Here is a 15,618-nt window from a genome sequence, read left to right on the forward strand (position 1 = left end):
ACAGAACTGTCTGCCCACAGCGAGTGAATCCTCTGGGTGAACTGTTTTGCTATTCTCTTACCTCCCTGGTGGGGTGCGGATCACAAGGTCAGGAGATCAAGACCATCCTGGCTAACACAGTGAAACAGGGCGTGCGGGTTTGCTTTGCATGAAGGCGTCCTCGGGAAGCAAGCGCCTCTCAAGGCACCGCAGGGGCACCGCAGGGGCCGGCTCAGCCCGTGGTCAACGCTGTCTTCTTGGTGGTGGAGGTGGCTGGGCTGTGACGTTCCTTTAACCTGTGAATCCTCTGCTCAGGGTTGGACGTGGTGCCCGGCGGCCTTCCTCTGACTGGGTTTGTGGTGCCATCGCAGGACAAGCACCCGGAAAGGGGCGGCCGCACCTCGGTAAGGACTGGCTCTGTCCCACGCTCTGTGGTCCTGGCCACTCCCGCTTGCCACGTGTGTGATGGGGTTGGCTCACCGCTGGCCTCTGGCCCCCAACGCAAGTGCAGGGGCCTCTCAAGAAGGTCTCTGCTTTCCAGAAGGCTGCCACATCCTGACATCCGTGAGCAGAGCCACGGACCCACAGCCGCCCCGGCGCCCCTCTAGGGGCTCTGCCACAAGGCTTCTGCCTTTTCTGTCTGTGACTCCGTGGGGCACCTTGGGGCTGAGGCCCCAGAGCCTGCTCTGTCCCGGGTCCCAGGAGTGTAGAGGGACCACAGTTTCTCAGCGCGGCTGCCCCATCCAGGCACTCTCTGCTCGTTCCTCAGTAGCTGCGAGCTCACTGAGGGCTTGCTATCCCTCCCCTCTGTGCAGGTCCGGGCTGGGCTCCAGAGCACAGCTGAGCAGACTGGCCCGGCCTCCCTGTCAGTGTGCTGTGTGGGGAGGACCCAGGGTGGGAGCTGGCTTTTCTCTAGAGTGGACCTCCTCCCATTTGCATGTCAGTGTCAACCAAGCACTTCATGCCAAGGCCAGCCTAGGGACATCATCACATACTGGACCCGGCTGTCCTCTTGGCCAGGTCCCCGAGCTGCTTGGACTCAGGGTGCTTGTCCGTCACAGGGGACGGACACACCTCCTCAAAGCCTAGGTATCCCACAGCCTGGCCCACACAGTGCAGGAGCTGCCAGCGCTGTGAATTCACATCTAGCCCCATGTCTGGCCTCTCCACGGGCGCCAGGGAACCCACTGGCAAGAGCCAGAGGAACAAGCTAGTGCTTTGCTCTTCTGTGCTGCTCAGGGCCTTAGGGTCACTCGGAGGTTGAGCCCATCATGGGAACCATTTTGGAGAGGAAAGGAGAACGCAGGTCCTGGCTCCTGGCCCACCCTAACGCCACCTCCATGCGGGGAGATTCCCACTGCCCCAGCAGAAGAACAGAGGTGGGGAGGTGACGGCTCTTCCTCTCCTCCCGCTTCAGCTCTCCCTTGGGCTGCTGGTTGCTGACTTTGGTGCCATGGTCAATAACCCACACCTGAGTGATGTCCAGTTCCAGACAGACAGCGGGGAGGTGCTTTACGCCCACAAGTTCGTGCTTTATGCCCGATGCCCGCTCCTCATCCAGTATGTAAGTACGCAGGCCGCCGTGTGCCCTCCTTTCCTCTCTCTCCCTCTCTAATCCTGCCTTTCTCCAACCAGGCCTCCCCATGTCTCAGATGCCCTTTCTACCACCCCCATCTTCCTCACTTCCTGCCCCACAATGTTCTCACCTCCTCCCTCCCACCCATCCCTTTCTCTAACACACGGAGAAGAGATACAGACCCACGCTTGAGGTTAGGAGTGGGTGTGAGGGGTGGCCTTAGAACTGGGAAACATCAGTGTTTTGTTCTGTTGAATGAAAATCCATTGTTTGGCCAGGCGCGGTGGCTCACGCCTGTAATCCCAGCCCTTTGGGAGGCCGAGGCATGCGGATCACAAGGTCAGGAGATCAAGACCATCCTGGCTAACACAGTGAAATCTGTCTCTACTAAAAATTCAAAAAAATTAGCCGGGTGTGGTGGTGGGCATCTGTAGTCCCAGCTACTCGGGAGGCTGAGGCAGGAGAATGGCATCAACCTGGGAGGCGGAGCTTGCAGTGAGCTGAGATCACGCCACTGCACTCCAGCCTGGGCAACAGAGTCAAAAACAAACAAACAAAAAAGAAAATCCATTGTTTCCCAGAATTGTTTTCTCTTTCCTCTATTTGCATAATTACAAAAGCTCATAATTGATCTCTTCAGGGATGAGTTGCTGATGAACCTTCTGCTTTCTGACTGAAAGCATTTGACTTGAGTGTGGGCAGGAACTCAGGGAGCTATGCCCAGTCTCTGTCAAAGTTCTGGAGCCCAGTTGTGTCTATCAGGAGGACTCTAACTGGGTCCTAGAATATCTAGTCCCAATACGATTTGACAAAAGAGGAGTGTTAGGCCTCACCTGTAAAATTATTGGCCAAAAATCTGCATAAACAGTGCCTAATGCTTTTCCTGGGGCATGGAGCTGCTTATAAGACTAGGGACTGGGCACGGCAGCTCATGCCTGAAATCCCTGTACTTTGAGAGACTAAGGTGGGAGGATCCCTTGGGGCCAGGAGTTCAAGACCAGCTTGAACAACATAGTGAGAGCCCATCTCTACAAAAAAAATTTAAAAATTAGCCTAGGTGCTGGGCGCAGTGGCTCACGCCAGTAATCTCATCACTTTGGGAGGCCGAGGAGGGTGGATCACCTGAGGTCAGGAGTTTGAGACCAGCCTGGCCGACATAGCAAAACCTCGTCTCTTACTGAAACTACAAAAAATTAGCTGGGCATGGTGCTGGGCTGGGCGCCTGCAATCCCAGCTACTTGGGAGGCTGATGCAGGTGAATCACTTGAACCCAGGAGGTAGAAGTTGCAGTGAGCTGAGAGCTCGCCACTGCACTCTAGCCTGGGCAACAGAGAGAGAGTCCAACTCAAAATAAATAAATAAAAATAATAATTACAATTAAAAATTAGCCTAAGAGTTCAAGGCTGCAGTAAGCCATGATCACACCACTGCACTCCAGCCTGGGTGGCACGGGGAGACACTGTCTCTAAAGAGAAAAATAAAAAGACTAGTGACTTGCAGGACACCCCAGAGCGTCTCCTTTGCTCCAAGTTACAAGTGTCTGGTCAGTAAACCCTCTGTGTTGCATTTCACCTTCAGGTGAACAACGAAGGCTTCTCCGCTGTAGAGGACGGGATTCTGACCCAGCGTGTCCTGCTGGGTGACGTGAGCACTGAGGCCGCCTGCGCATTCCTGCACTACCTCTACACCGCGGACACTGGCCTTCCTCCTGGCCTGAGCTCTGAGCTGAGTTCCCTGGCCCACAGGTCTGGATTGCTCCCCAGCCTTTGAAATTAACTGACGAGGACTGGCAGGTTGACAGCTCTGGGGAGGGTTGTGCTGCTGCAGAGGGCTCGGGGCTTTGGGGCTGAGGCCGAGAGAACTAACAGTCCTGTATATACCTTTTAATCCCAAGTTCATGACCAGCGATGACCCCGTAGAACAGGGCGTGTTAGGTGAAAGTCAGGCCAGAACTGACACTTGCAGGGGTGCCAAGCACTGGATCAGGAAGACTCTGTTGAGTCCCGTGGTTTTTAACCCCCTAGGTGTGATAGAGAATGGCCCTTGGCCACAGTGCCCCCCAAACACTGCTGCTCAGTGATCGTTCCACTGCTAGACCTGAACAATGGCAGTCCTTTCCAGAGTCCCATAAAACGGGCATGGAGAGAATGCTTAGGCTGCATCCTAGATGCCGCAGCTCCCCTGGCTTGCCCAGCCAGCATCTTAGGAGAGAGGCAGCAGCACAGAGGGACAAGTGTGCCTCTGGACAGGGCCTGGGTCGCTGATCCAAGCCTGCATCCTCCCTCCGCTGCTCAGCCTCTGGGGTTGGAAATATACTGGCTAGGCCACAGAGCCTTTAAGCAGGTGGCTGGGTGGCTTGCCCATTGGCCTGGGCTGATGCAAGGACTTGGTCTGCTGTGGATTGTATCTGATGCCATGTCTTTTCATTTATGTTTTATTTTTTGGAGAGATGGAGTGTCGCTATGTTGCCCAGGCTGTTCTTGAACTCCTGACCTCAAGCAATCCTCCTGCCTCTGCCTCCCAAAGTGCTGGGATTATGGATATGAGCCACCATGCATGGCCTTTTTTATCGTTTTAGAGACAGAGTCTCTTGCGGTTGCCCAGGCTGGAGTGCAGTGGCATGATCACAGCTCACTGTAGCCTTGAACTCCTAGGCTAATTTTTACATTTTTTTATAGAGATGGAGACTTTCTATGTTGTCCAGACTGATCTCAAACTCCCAGCCTTGAGTGATCCTCAGCTTCCCAAAGTGCTGGAATTTCAGGCATGAGCTACCATGCCTGGCCCTGACGCTATGTCTTGAGAGCCTCTGAGGCAGCAGACTCCCCAGTTTTGTAACTCTGCCAATCCCTGTTACCTTACATTCAGCCCGACACACCCCTTTATGTCTGCAGCTGTAGTTAGCAAGCCCTGCTTTAAGTGTTGTCAGTGTCTGGTTTCTGGAACGAAGCGGCCTGGGTGTTTCTGGCAAGGAGTGCGGGCTCCATCTTCAAAGGGAGCAGGGCCTGGGTCATGGTCATTTCTACTAGTGAAGATTCTGTTCTGGTCTGCCACCCCACTGGGGTGCCCAGAGCCCATCTCCATGCAGAGTGGCGATGACCCTTGGGGTTTCATGTTGCAGGTTTGGTGTGAGCGAGCTTGTTCACCTGTGCGAACAGGTGCCTGTCACCACGGACTCAGGGGGCAAACCATGGGAGGAGAAGGAAGCCGAGAATTGCGAAAGCAGGGCCGAGAATTTCCAGGAACTCTTGAGGTCAATGTGGGCAGATGAAGAGGAGGAAGCGGAGACTTTGTTGAAATCCAAGGACCACGAAGAAGATCAAGAAAACGTGAATGAAGCAGAAATGGAAGAAATTTATGAATTCGCAGCTACTCAGCGAAAGCTGCTCCAGGAAGAAAAAGCAGTGGGAGCTGGCGAGGATGCTGACTGGCTGGAGGGTGGCAGTCCGGTCTCTGGGCAGCTCCTAGCAAGTGTCCAGGTGCAGGAACCGTCGGACAAGGTGGAGGAGATGGAGCCGTCGGAGCCAGGAAGAGATGAGGCCACCACCACCTGGGAGAAGGTGGGACAGTGCCCTCTCCCACCACCCCAGGGCCAGCGCTCAGGGGCATGGGGAGCAGAGGCCCCCGAGCAGGAGGCGCTTGGCCGTTCCAGTTGCTCCAGCCCTTCCAGGGGCTGCCGCGCAGAGAGAAAAGAAGACCCCCTTCTGCACTCGGATGATGCCGGTGATTACGAACAGCTCTTCTCATCAACTCAGGGAGAGATCTCAGAGCCGTCCCAAGTAACAAGTGAGCCTGAGGAACGAAGTGGCACTGTCAGGGAAAGGGGGCTGGAGGTTTCTCATCGCCTGGCTCCCTGGCAGGTGTCTCCACCACACCCGTGCCGCTTCCTACTGGGGCCTCCCCAGGGCGGGAGTCCCCCCGGGTCTCATCAGCCTCATTGCACAAGCGGGTTGCCCCTGTCGACACCCCGGTCCCGTGGCGGAACTTCCCAGGTGGGCTCCCCAACCTCGCTGTCTCCAACTGTGCCATCAAAGCAGAAAAGGGACAGGAGCATCCTCACGCTGTCTAAAGAGCCAGGCCACCAGAAAGGCACAGAGCGTCGGTCCATGCTGGAGTGCAGAAATAAGGGGGTCCTGATGTCCCCAGAAAAATCTCTGTCCATTGACTTAACCCAGTCAAATCCTGACCATTTGAGCTCCACATCTCAGAAATCTCCATCCAAAGTGAACAAAGACGACGAGGTCATCCTCTTACTGGACTCGGATGAGGAGCTAGAGCTAGAACAAACCAAAATGAAGTCCATTTCTAGTGATCCTCTGGAAGAAAGGAAAGCTCTAGAAATTAGCCCTAGGTCCTGTGAGCTGTTTTCCGTCATTGACGTCGATGCAGATCAGGAACGTTCCCACAGCCCACCAAGAAGGGAAGCTGCGCTGCAGCGGGAGGATGCGGGGGCACTGCCGGAGAATCGGGGCTCTTTGGGCAGCAGAGGGGCTCCTTGGCTGTTCTGCGACCGTGAGAGCAGCCCCGGCGAGGGCAGCACCACAGACACCTCATGGCTGGTGCCCGCCACCCCGCTGGCCAGCAGAAGCCGCGACTGTTCTTCCCAGACCCAAATCAGCAGCCTCAGGAGCGGGCTGGCCGTGGAGGCGGTGACACAGCACACGCCCAGGGCCTCGGTAGGAAACAGGGAAGGGAACGAGGCTGCACAGAAGTTTCCCGTCATCAGGCCCCAGACACCACCGCCCCAGACACCGTCCTCCTGCCTCACTCCCGTCTCTCCAGGAACTTCTGACGGCAGAAGGCAAGGCCACAAAAGCCCTTCCCGTCCCCACCCTGGGGGCCACCCGCACTCCTCTCCGCTGGCTCCACGTCCCATCTCAGGGGACTGTGCCCACTTCAGCAGGCGGTTCCTGAAACACTCGCCACCTGGGCCAAGCTTCCTGAACCAGACCACAGCGAGTGAAGTGGTGGAAGTCGGGGACAGTGACGATGAGCAGGAGGTGGCCTCCCATCAGGCCAACAGCAGCCCCCCGCTGGACAGTGACCCTCCAATTCCAGTTGACGACTGCTGCTGGCACATGGAGCCCCTCTCGCCAATTCCCATTGATCACTGGAACCTGGAGCAGACCGGCCCCCTGAGCACCAGCAGCCCCAGCCGCAGGATGAAGGAGGCCGCCGACAGCTGTGACTGCCGCTCCCCGGGACCCCTGGACACCACCCCCATCCGAGGAAGCTGCACTGCCCGGAGGAAATCGCAAGTGGGCGCGGGTTCCCCGGGGAACAGCAGGCTGAGCTTTCTGAATTCGGCTCTGTGGGACGATTGGGACGGGGAAGAGCAGAGGCCTCCAGAGACCCCTCCTCTAGCGCAGATGCTAAGCGTCGGTGGAGCTCAGAAGCCGGAAGGGTTAGAGACACCCAGTGAGTAGCCAGGAGAGCTGGGGAAGGGGACTGTCTTTGTTACTGTTTTACACTAAGTGGGTGTGGAGGTCGGTCATGAGACCCAGGGGCTGGCAGCGCTGAATGTCTGCTGACCTGAGGCACGACACTTCCGCTGCCTTCCAGACTCCCCTCCACGGTGGAGGAGAGCCAGGCTGGCTCTCACGCTGCACTTCTTAGCCAGTAAGTCAGTGTTTCCCAGACTTACCTGGATCCAGTGCTCACCTGGGCACGTGTTTCAAATCCACATCTACGGACCCTTCTCCAGAACACGGAGCCGGCACCGCCGAAGGCCGCGACTCATTCAGCAGGTATCGGCGTGCCTTAAGATCAGACCAGGGTGGTTCTTCAGAATACTAACTGCGGAACGGCTGTAGGACCCAGCAATCCCACTTTTACCTGTGTATCCAAGAGAATTAAAACAGGGGCTCAGACATGCACGTTCATAGAGGCGCTGTTCACAGTCGCCAAAAGGGGAAAGCAACCCAAACGCCCGCCAGCAGATGAACAGGGAGCCCAGCGCCGCCCATCAAGAGAACGGAATAGTGTTTGGCCACAACGAGGAAGGAGGCACTGCCACGCGCTACCGCGGGGACGACCCTGGAAAACATGCTGCCGGGTGAGAAGCCAGACACACAAGGTCATGTAAGGTCTGCATTCATGGACATGAAATGTCTAGAATAGGCAAATCCAGAGAGAACTCAGGTTAGTGGGTGCCCTGGGTTGGAGGGAGGGGGAATGGGGAGTGACTGCTCCCCATTTTTGGGAGGTACAGGGTGTCCTTTTGGGGTGCTGAAAATGTTTAGGAAATGGATAGAGGTGATGGTTGCACAACACTGTGAATACTTAATACCACTGAATTATTCCCTTTACGATTTCTTTATGTGAATTTCACCTCAATTAAAAAAAGAATCAGGTGGGACAAGTGTGAGAGGCTGTGAGGTCCATTATTCCTGGTCCCCTCAGGTGCAGGAATGCCACCTCCCTGCTCATTTCAGTCCCCGGGGAGAGTCAGAGCCCCAGGTGTTGGCCCCCTCAGTGCTGCTGCTCCCGTCCAGGCACCTCCAGGGAGGGTCAGGAGGGCCGGGCTGGGCTGAGCACCACTGGGAGAAAGGCCAGGCTGTGAGTGAACACCGGCCTGTGGCCTGGGGGCCTGTTTCCTCCCAAATCCAGATGAATGAGGCGACTGACAGTGCCCTCGGCCCTCAGGGGCTTCAGAAGCACCTGGAGAGCTTCTTACAGCACCCGTTGGCCCAGCCTGCCCTAGAGCCTCGCTTCAGGAGGGTGACCAAGAATTTGCATTTCTAACCAGTTCCCAGGCAGTGCTGTGAGAACGGCTGCAGGAGGCTGCAGAGCAGATCTGAGGCGGGCTTCAGGATGATGCTGCGGCCACAGGAAGAATCGTGCCTTTCTCAGGAGACAGAACCTGCCACTTTCATCGGGGGCTCAGAGGGCTCCATGGTCATAAAAGGGAGAAGCAAAGTCTGACTGTTCCTAATGTGTCACCAGGCTGGAGTGCAGCGGCGCGATCTCGGCTCACTGCAACCTCCGCCTCTCAGGTTGAAGGGATTCTCCTGCCTCAGCCTCCCAAGTAGCTGGGACTACAGGGGCCCGCCACCACTCCCAGCTAATTTTTGTATTTTTAGTAGAGACGAGGTTTCGCCATGTTGATCAGGCTGGTCTTGAGCTCCTGACCTCAGGTGATCTACCCTCCTCGACCTTCCAAAGTGCTGGGATTACAGGCATGAGCCACCTCGCCCAGCCTATTGTTTTTTAAAGTTACAGCTTTATTTAGATATAATTCACATACCATAAAATCTACCCTTTTAAAACGGACAGTTCAGTGGTTCTTAGTACATTCACAGTGTTGTACAATTGTCACCACTCTCTAATTCCAGAACATTTTCATCATCTCAAAAATCCCACACCCAGGGGCAGTCTCTCCCCTTCCCCTTCCCCTTCCCCAGCCCCAGCAACCAAGAACCTACTTTCTGTCTCGATGGATTTGCCTATCCTGGACATTTCATATAAACAGAGCCGTGTATTACTAATGCGTGGCCTTTTGTGTCTGGCTTCTTTCAGTTAGCATACAGTTTTCAAGATTCATACATGTGGCACGGATCAGTATTTTATTCCTTTTTATTTATTTATTTTGAGACGGAGTCGCGCTCTGTCGCCCAGGCTAGAGTGCAGTGGCACGATCTTGGCTCACTGCAAGCTCCACCTCCCGGGTTCAAGCGATTCTCCCACCTCAGCCTCCCGAGTATTTGGGATTACAAGCGCCCATCACCATGCCATGCCCGGCTAATTTTTTCATATTTTTACTATAGATGGGGTTTCACCATATTGGCCGAGCTGGTCTTGAACTCCTAACCTCAAGTGATCCACCCACTTTGGTCTCCCAAAGTGCTGGGATTACAAGCCTGAGCCACTGTGCCTGGCCTGTTTTTGAGTCAGGGGTCTTGCTCTGTCACCCAGGCTGAAGTGCAGTGGCACAATCACAGCTCATTGCAGCCTCGACCTCCCAGGCTCAAGTGACCCTCCCACCTCAACCTTCTGAGTAGCTGGGACTACAGGCAGCTGCCACCATGCCCGGCTAATTTTTTTTTTTTTTTAGTAGAGACAGAGTCTTGCTATGTTGCCCCAGCTTTGAGCATACAGTCTGACTAATACCCCACTGACGGTATGCCACATTTTGCTTATCCATTCATCTGTTAGTGGACATATGGGTTGTTTTTACTTTGTGGTTATTAATAATGCCACTTAGGAATATTCATGTGCAAGTTTTCGTGTAGACATAAGTTTTCATTCTTCTTGGTTCTATACTTAGGAGTGGAATTGCTGGGTCATATGGCAACTGTGTTTAACATTTTGAGGAACTGCTAGACTGTTTTCCAAAGTGACTGCACCATTTTAAATCTCCAACAACACTTGTTATTCTGTTTTTGTTGTTGTTGTTTGTTTGTTTGTCTTTTTGAGACAAGGTCTTGCTCTGTCGCCCAGGCTCGAGTGCACTGGCGTGTTCAAAGCTTGCTGCAGCCTCAACCTTCCTGGCTCAGGTGATCCTTCTGCCTCAGCTCCCGGATAGCCGGAACAACCACAAACAGCTGCCCACATTGGTGGCTTTGGCCACCACACCCAGCTTTTTTTTTTTTTGGTAGAGATGGGGTTTTGCCATGTTGTCCGAGCCCTCTGTGTTTTTTGTTACGGCTATCCTAGTGGGCGTGCAGTGGTATCTCATTGTGGTTTTGACTTGCATTTCCCTGATGACTAACGATGTTCGGCACCTTTTCACATGCTTATTGGCCATTTGTAGATCTTCTCCGGAGAAATGTCTGTTCACGTCCTTTGCCCATTTTTTAACTGGGTTTTTTTAATTGATGAATTATTTTTTAAAAACAAAACTGATGTCTAAGCCTGTCTGAAGAGTATCAGTGTGGCCCATTGTCGCCTCAAGTTGTCACTGCAGGGCAGACATTTTGAAGTTTCCATGCCTAAGTTTTAGTCACATGCCGGGCTGTTGGGTTCAGCGGCCCCAGGAGCCACGTTCAGCCGGCATCCGTGTGATACAAGGTGTGGTCCTCAGTGCGTGCCACCGATGCGGTCATCGGGAAGCCCCTGCTCCAGACAGGGAAGGGGTGACTGTTGTTGCTTTCATGGAGCAAAACGGTGCTTGGGTTACCTTCAAGTGCAGTATTCCTCTTGGTCACGCTACTGGGATCAGACATGGGCAATCCGTGTCCCTCGTGCTAAAACGTGTGCTGCTTTTGTTTTACCCAGAAGGTGTACATCGGAAGAAGGACTTGCCTCCCAAAGTGCCCATAACGCCGATGCCACAGTATTCCATTATGGAGACGCCGGTGCTGAAGAAGGAACTGGATAGGTTGGTGGTCTTCAAAGCTTGTTGCCCACAGTGGTCTTCTCCCTCCCACAAGTAACCAGGTTTCACACGCCTGGGGGCGGAAGGGTCCCCTGTGTGTTCTCTTTGGGTCTGGTGGATGCAGCTGGCTTGGGCTTGGGAAGAAAGGCCTGCAGTCGGCTCCTTAGGGAGCATGCGTGACTGCTGGGTGCCGGGTGAGCCGCCCAGTTCTCTCTGCGTACCATTCCCCAGGGAGGCAACACATGAGACTCCTGTATGTCACCCCTGGGCAGCAGGTCCCCATGTTCCGTGTGGATAGACATGGCCCTCTAGCCAGAGCAGTCTGAGTGAGGAGGCCTGATTTTTTTTTTTTTTTGAAAGACAGAGTGTCGCTCTGTCACCAGGCTGGAGTGCAGTGGCACAATCCCGGCTCACTGCAACCTCTGCCTCCTGGGTTCAAGAGATTCTCCTGCCTCAGCCTCCCGAGTAGCTGGGACTACAGGCATGCGCCACCACGCCAGGCTAATTGTTGTTTAGTAGAGATGGGGTTTCACCATGTTGGCCAGGCTGGTCTCAAACTCCTGACCACGTGATCCACCCGCCTCGGCCTCCCAAAGTGCTGGGATTACAGGTGTGAGCCACCATGTCCAGTGGAGGCCTGGTTTTTTAAAAAAGAACATTTAACTCTCACATCCACATGACACTCCTCTTACACTCAGGCACCCGGGGAAGCTTCTGCTGCCACCATCCCTCAGAACTGGGAGCAGCATATCTTTTGTTTATTTTTTATTTTTGGAGACAGGATCTCACTGTTGCCTAGGCTGGAGTACAGTGATGTGATCTTGGCTCACTGTAGCGTCAACCTGCGAGGCTTAAGCGATCCTACCTCATCCTCCCTCGTAGCTGGGACTCCAGGCGACACCACCATGCCTGGCTAATTTTTGTATTTTTTGTAGAGACGGGCTCTTGCTATGTTGCCCAGGCTGGCCTTGAACTCCTGAACTCAAGCTATCCTTCTGCCTCAGCCGCCTGAAGTGCTGGGATTGTAAGTGTGAACCATTGTGCCTGGCTGACAATGTTTCTTTTGGAATATTCAGAGTAAGCTTAGTTGGCGCCTAGAATAGACACTAACCTCTGATGCTCACAGAAGTCAGGCATCTATGGTTTGTCACACAAGCCATTCGCTGAATGCATTGGGCATCACTCTTTGCTAAGATGGGGAACATTGTGGAGTGTGGACCAGCTGTGTGGGTGGGTCCTGAGGCCCACCTGTCCCTCCGTCAGGTTTGGAGTCCGCCCTCTGCCTAAACGCCAGATGGTTCTGAAGCTGAAGGAGATATTCCAGTACACTCACCAGACCGTGGACTCAGACTCTGAGGATGAGAGCCAGTCCTCACAGCCGCTACTGCAGGCGCCTCACTGCCAGACCCTCGCCTCCCAGACCTACAAGCCTTCAAGGGCAGGGGCCCATGCCCAGCAGGAGGCCACCACAGGACCCGGGGCCCATAGGCCCAAGGGACCTGCTAAGACCAAGGGCCCCCAACATCAAAGGAATCATCATGAAAGCATCGCACCCGCACCCCCAAGCAGGTCGCCCACCAAGGAGGCACCTCCAGGCCTTGATGATGATGCCCAGCTCCCAGCCTCCCAGGAATCCGTGGCCACTTCTGTGGACGGCAGTGACAGCTCCTTGAGCTCACAGAGGTAACAGGATAGACGCGATGGGGTTAGTGGCCTCATGTATCCTCTGGCCCGTGGGTGTGAGGGTTGGCATGAGTGAGGCCTAATGGCCAATCTTCAAAAACCCCCATCACCTTCTGGGTTTGACCTATGGGAAAACCAGGTGGGTTTAGGGGGCTGGTTCCCTGACCCCAGCCCTGCACAGGCCTCCTGGTTCTCGCCTCACACGCTGGACATTTCTGGCTGGGGCAGGATCCCGCTGGGGTAGCCTGCAGGGATCTCTCAGGCCCGTCCTGCCTTGCTGGGGATCGTCTGTGCCACAGGCCAGGCTCCATGGGACCTGTAGACACCCTCCTTCCTTTAAAGAGGCACCTGGTCTCAGGTGCAAAACATCCTGGTCTGGCCCTTTTCAGTTCTTCCTCCTGTGAGTTTGGAGCGGCATTTGAGTCTGCAGGTGAAGAGGAGGAGGGTGAGGAGGAGGTCAGCGCCTCGCAGGCAGCCGTGCAGGCGGCGGACACGGACGAGGCGCTGAGATGCTACATCCGCTCCAAGCCGGCCCTGTACCAGAAGGTGCTGCTGTACCAGCCCTTTGAGCTGGGAGAGCTGCAGGCAGAGCTGAAGCAGAACGGCCTCCGTGTATCCTCGCGCAGGCTACTGGACTTCCTGGACACCCATTGTATCACCTTCACCACCGCCGCTGCCCGCAGGGAGAAGCTCCAGGGCAGGAGGCGGTGGCCTCGGAGCAAGAAGAAGGCGGCGCGGAACTGACGGGGCGTCCCGACCCCACCCCACCCCGCCATCAGCAGCCCCCACCCCCACCATTTGCAGGGAGGACCTGGGACACCCGGTGTGGGTCAGGCCTCCACAGGCATTTCTGGGCCTGGGGACCACATCAGCTCTGCACTGTGATGATGACCACAGCCCAGTCCGAGGCTTCCTCCTCTGGGCTCTGCTTTCGAGGTGGCATTTGGAGCATGTCACCCACTGGATTTAGAGACTCCAGCCCCTTCCTCTGTCCATGCCCACAGTGTGTCTCCCTTTTTGTTTTTTGGTTTTTTTTTTGAGACAGTCTCGCTCTGTCACCCAGGCTGCAGTGCAGTGGCGCAATCTCAGCTCCCTGCAACCTCCGCCTCCCGCGTTCAAGCGATTCTCCTGCCTCAGCCTCCCAGGTAGCTGGGACTACAGGCACACACTGCCACGCCCAGCTAATTTTTTATATTTTAGTAGAAATGGGGTTTCCCCATGTTGCCCAGGCTGGTCACTAACTCCGGAGCTCAGGCAGTCTGCCTGCCGTGGCCTCCCAAAGTGCTGAGATTACAGGCATGAGCCACCACACCCAGCCCAGTGTGTCTCCCTTTAACCCAGTAGGGCCCTCAGGTGTCCCAGGGGGCAGTGGGTCATCACCAGCTGGCCAGGGCATGGCCTATTCTGCCACATTTGCCACCCTCTGAGCCCACCAGTCCTGGGCACAGCTGCCCCACACGTCTGTTCTGAGATGGACATCAGGTCCAGCCTGCCCCAGCAGCCTGGGCCCGTCCTCCTTAGCATTCAGGCCAACCCCAGCCACCACCAGCCTGAGACCAGGTGTCCTCAGACTCCCTGCACTGCCACAGCCCAGGTGCAGCTCTCCTGGCCAGCCGTGCTACCCGGACACTTGTCATTGTTACCAGCAGTCTCCCAACTGGACAGTGCACAAGGGCCCAGAACAACTCTGATGCCCGCAAAACAAACATGTTCACTAGCGGGTTCCACTCTTTGGGTTAAAGCTGCCTCCAGCCTCAGGAGCAGTGTGGAGGAAGATGAGGGCCAGGAAAGAAGGAAACCTCGGTCTCTCCATCCCTGTGAATGTCCTCGTCTGTTTCAAATACGGTGCAGTCAGTTTTATATGATGTGCAATAAACCAAAAAGGCTTTATTAAAATCTGGCTGCCACACTCCAGGAAGATCACGAGGGAAACAGGTGGGAGCTGGAGACACCGTGGCCCTGAACCCCCGCCCCACGCCTGCAGAAGCCCCCACCTTGCACCTGCCCTTTACTTCGGAGTAAGCTGGGCCTGCTCTCTCCTCATTTCAGTTCCTAGACCAGAGATGCAGATGTTCATTAATCCCCACGCCCACATCCAACAGAGCCCTGGCCGGGTGCCAAGCTCCAGCCCCTGCTCCTTGAAGTGGGGCCCAAGCACCCCCAGCAGCTGCCTCAGCTGGGGGTTGCTAGAAAAGCGGACTCAGACCCCCGCCACCACCCAGCCCACCACACAACTCACCGAGTCACCACGTGCCTTTACCAATGCGTCCAGTCCAGTAGAGGAGACAGACACTGGCCTATCCCGGCCTGGTGGGGGGTTGGGCTTCGGTGGCCTGAAGGGCCGTGTCAGGGACAGCCTCCCAGAACTGGGGTTTGTGAGCTGCGTCTTAGGGCTGAGCAGAATTTAGGGGGTGAAATGTGGTTTCTGGCACACATACTGTGTCCTGGCACGTAAGCCAGTGAAGAGGCCCCGGCTTCCCAGCTTACGGTGTCCCGGGCGGACAATTTAGAGCCTGAGATCAGCTGTGATCAATCTGAGGCTGGCCTCTGGCCTGTTTTGGAAGGCATCACGTGCTGCTTCCTTGATGGGCTGATCCCCCTCCCTGGTGTTAGGGAAGCAGGAGGGAGTGGTGAAGGTGGGGCACTCAGGGCCCCTGTCCGGCGTCGCAGGGTTTGTGGTTTGGACGCATGTGTTGTGTGCCATGACTTGAAAGTTCAGAACTTCAGGGCTGGTAAAGACGGGTTGGGGGAGGGGTTCCAAGTAGTTAACAAGCCAGGTTAGGAGCCTTGAGTGCAGTGTGAGCCCAAGGCCAGGGGAGGCATGGCCTGGGGACTGGATCCAAGTCTCGCAGTGACCTTGGTTTCAGTTGGGGACGCTGGACACTTCCTGGGCCAATGGGCCAACACTGGGCAGAGGCTCGGTTTATGCACTGCCACCCGGCCAGGCGACTAGATGCTGGCCCTGAACCTGTACAAAGAAACATTTCCTTGTCCTGAAACAAGCTCTGAAGCAGCTGATGCCTCCAGAGGGAAAGGGGTTGAAGGAGTCACTGCAGGAGCCCAC

At 55.5% G+C, this 15,618-nt stretch overlaps 1 protein-coding gene across 1 annotated transcript in view; it reads left to right on the forward strand.

The window, feature by feature from the left end:
* Positions 1–14,450, forward strand: part of SLX4 (SLX4 structure-specific endonuclease subunit) — a gene marked incomplete at its 5' end in the record, with an annotated part of 26,478 nt that extends 12,028 nt beyond the window's left edge. The window contains 7 exon segments of the mRNA XM_011982643.1: positions 291–383; positions 1,397–1,543; positions 3,134–3,300; positions 4,677–6,973; positions 10,772–10,874; positions 12,135–12,554; positions 12,944–14,450. Coding sequence (XP_011838033.1) covers positions 291–383; positions 1,397–1,543; positions 3,134–3,300; positions 4,677–6,973; positions 10,772–10,874; positions 12,135–12,554; positions 12,944–13,298 — 3,582 coding nt within the window.
* Positions 14,451–15,618: the final 1,168 nt, after the last annotated feature.

This window comes from Mandrillus leucophaeus, unplaced genomic scaffold (assembly GCF_000951045.1).
Source record: "Mandrillus leucophaeus isolate KB7577 unplaced genomic scaffold, Mleu.le_1.0 Scaffold240, whole genome shotgun sequence".
NCBI classification, from domain to species: domain Eukaryota; kingdom Metazoa; phylum Chordata; class Mammalia; order Primates; family Cercopithecidae; genus Mandrillus; species Mandrillus leucophaeus.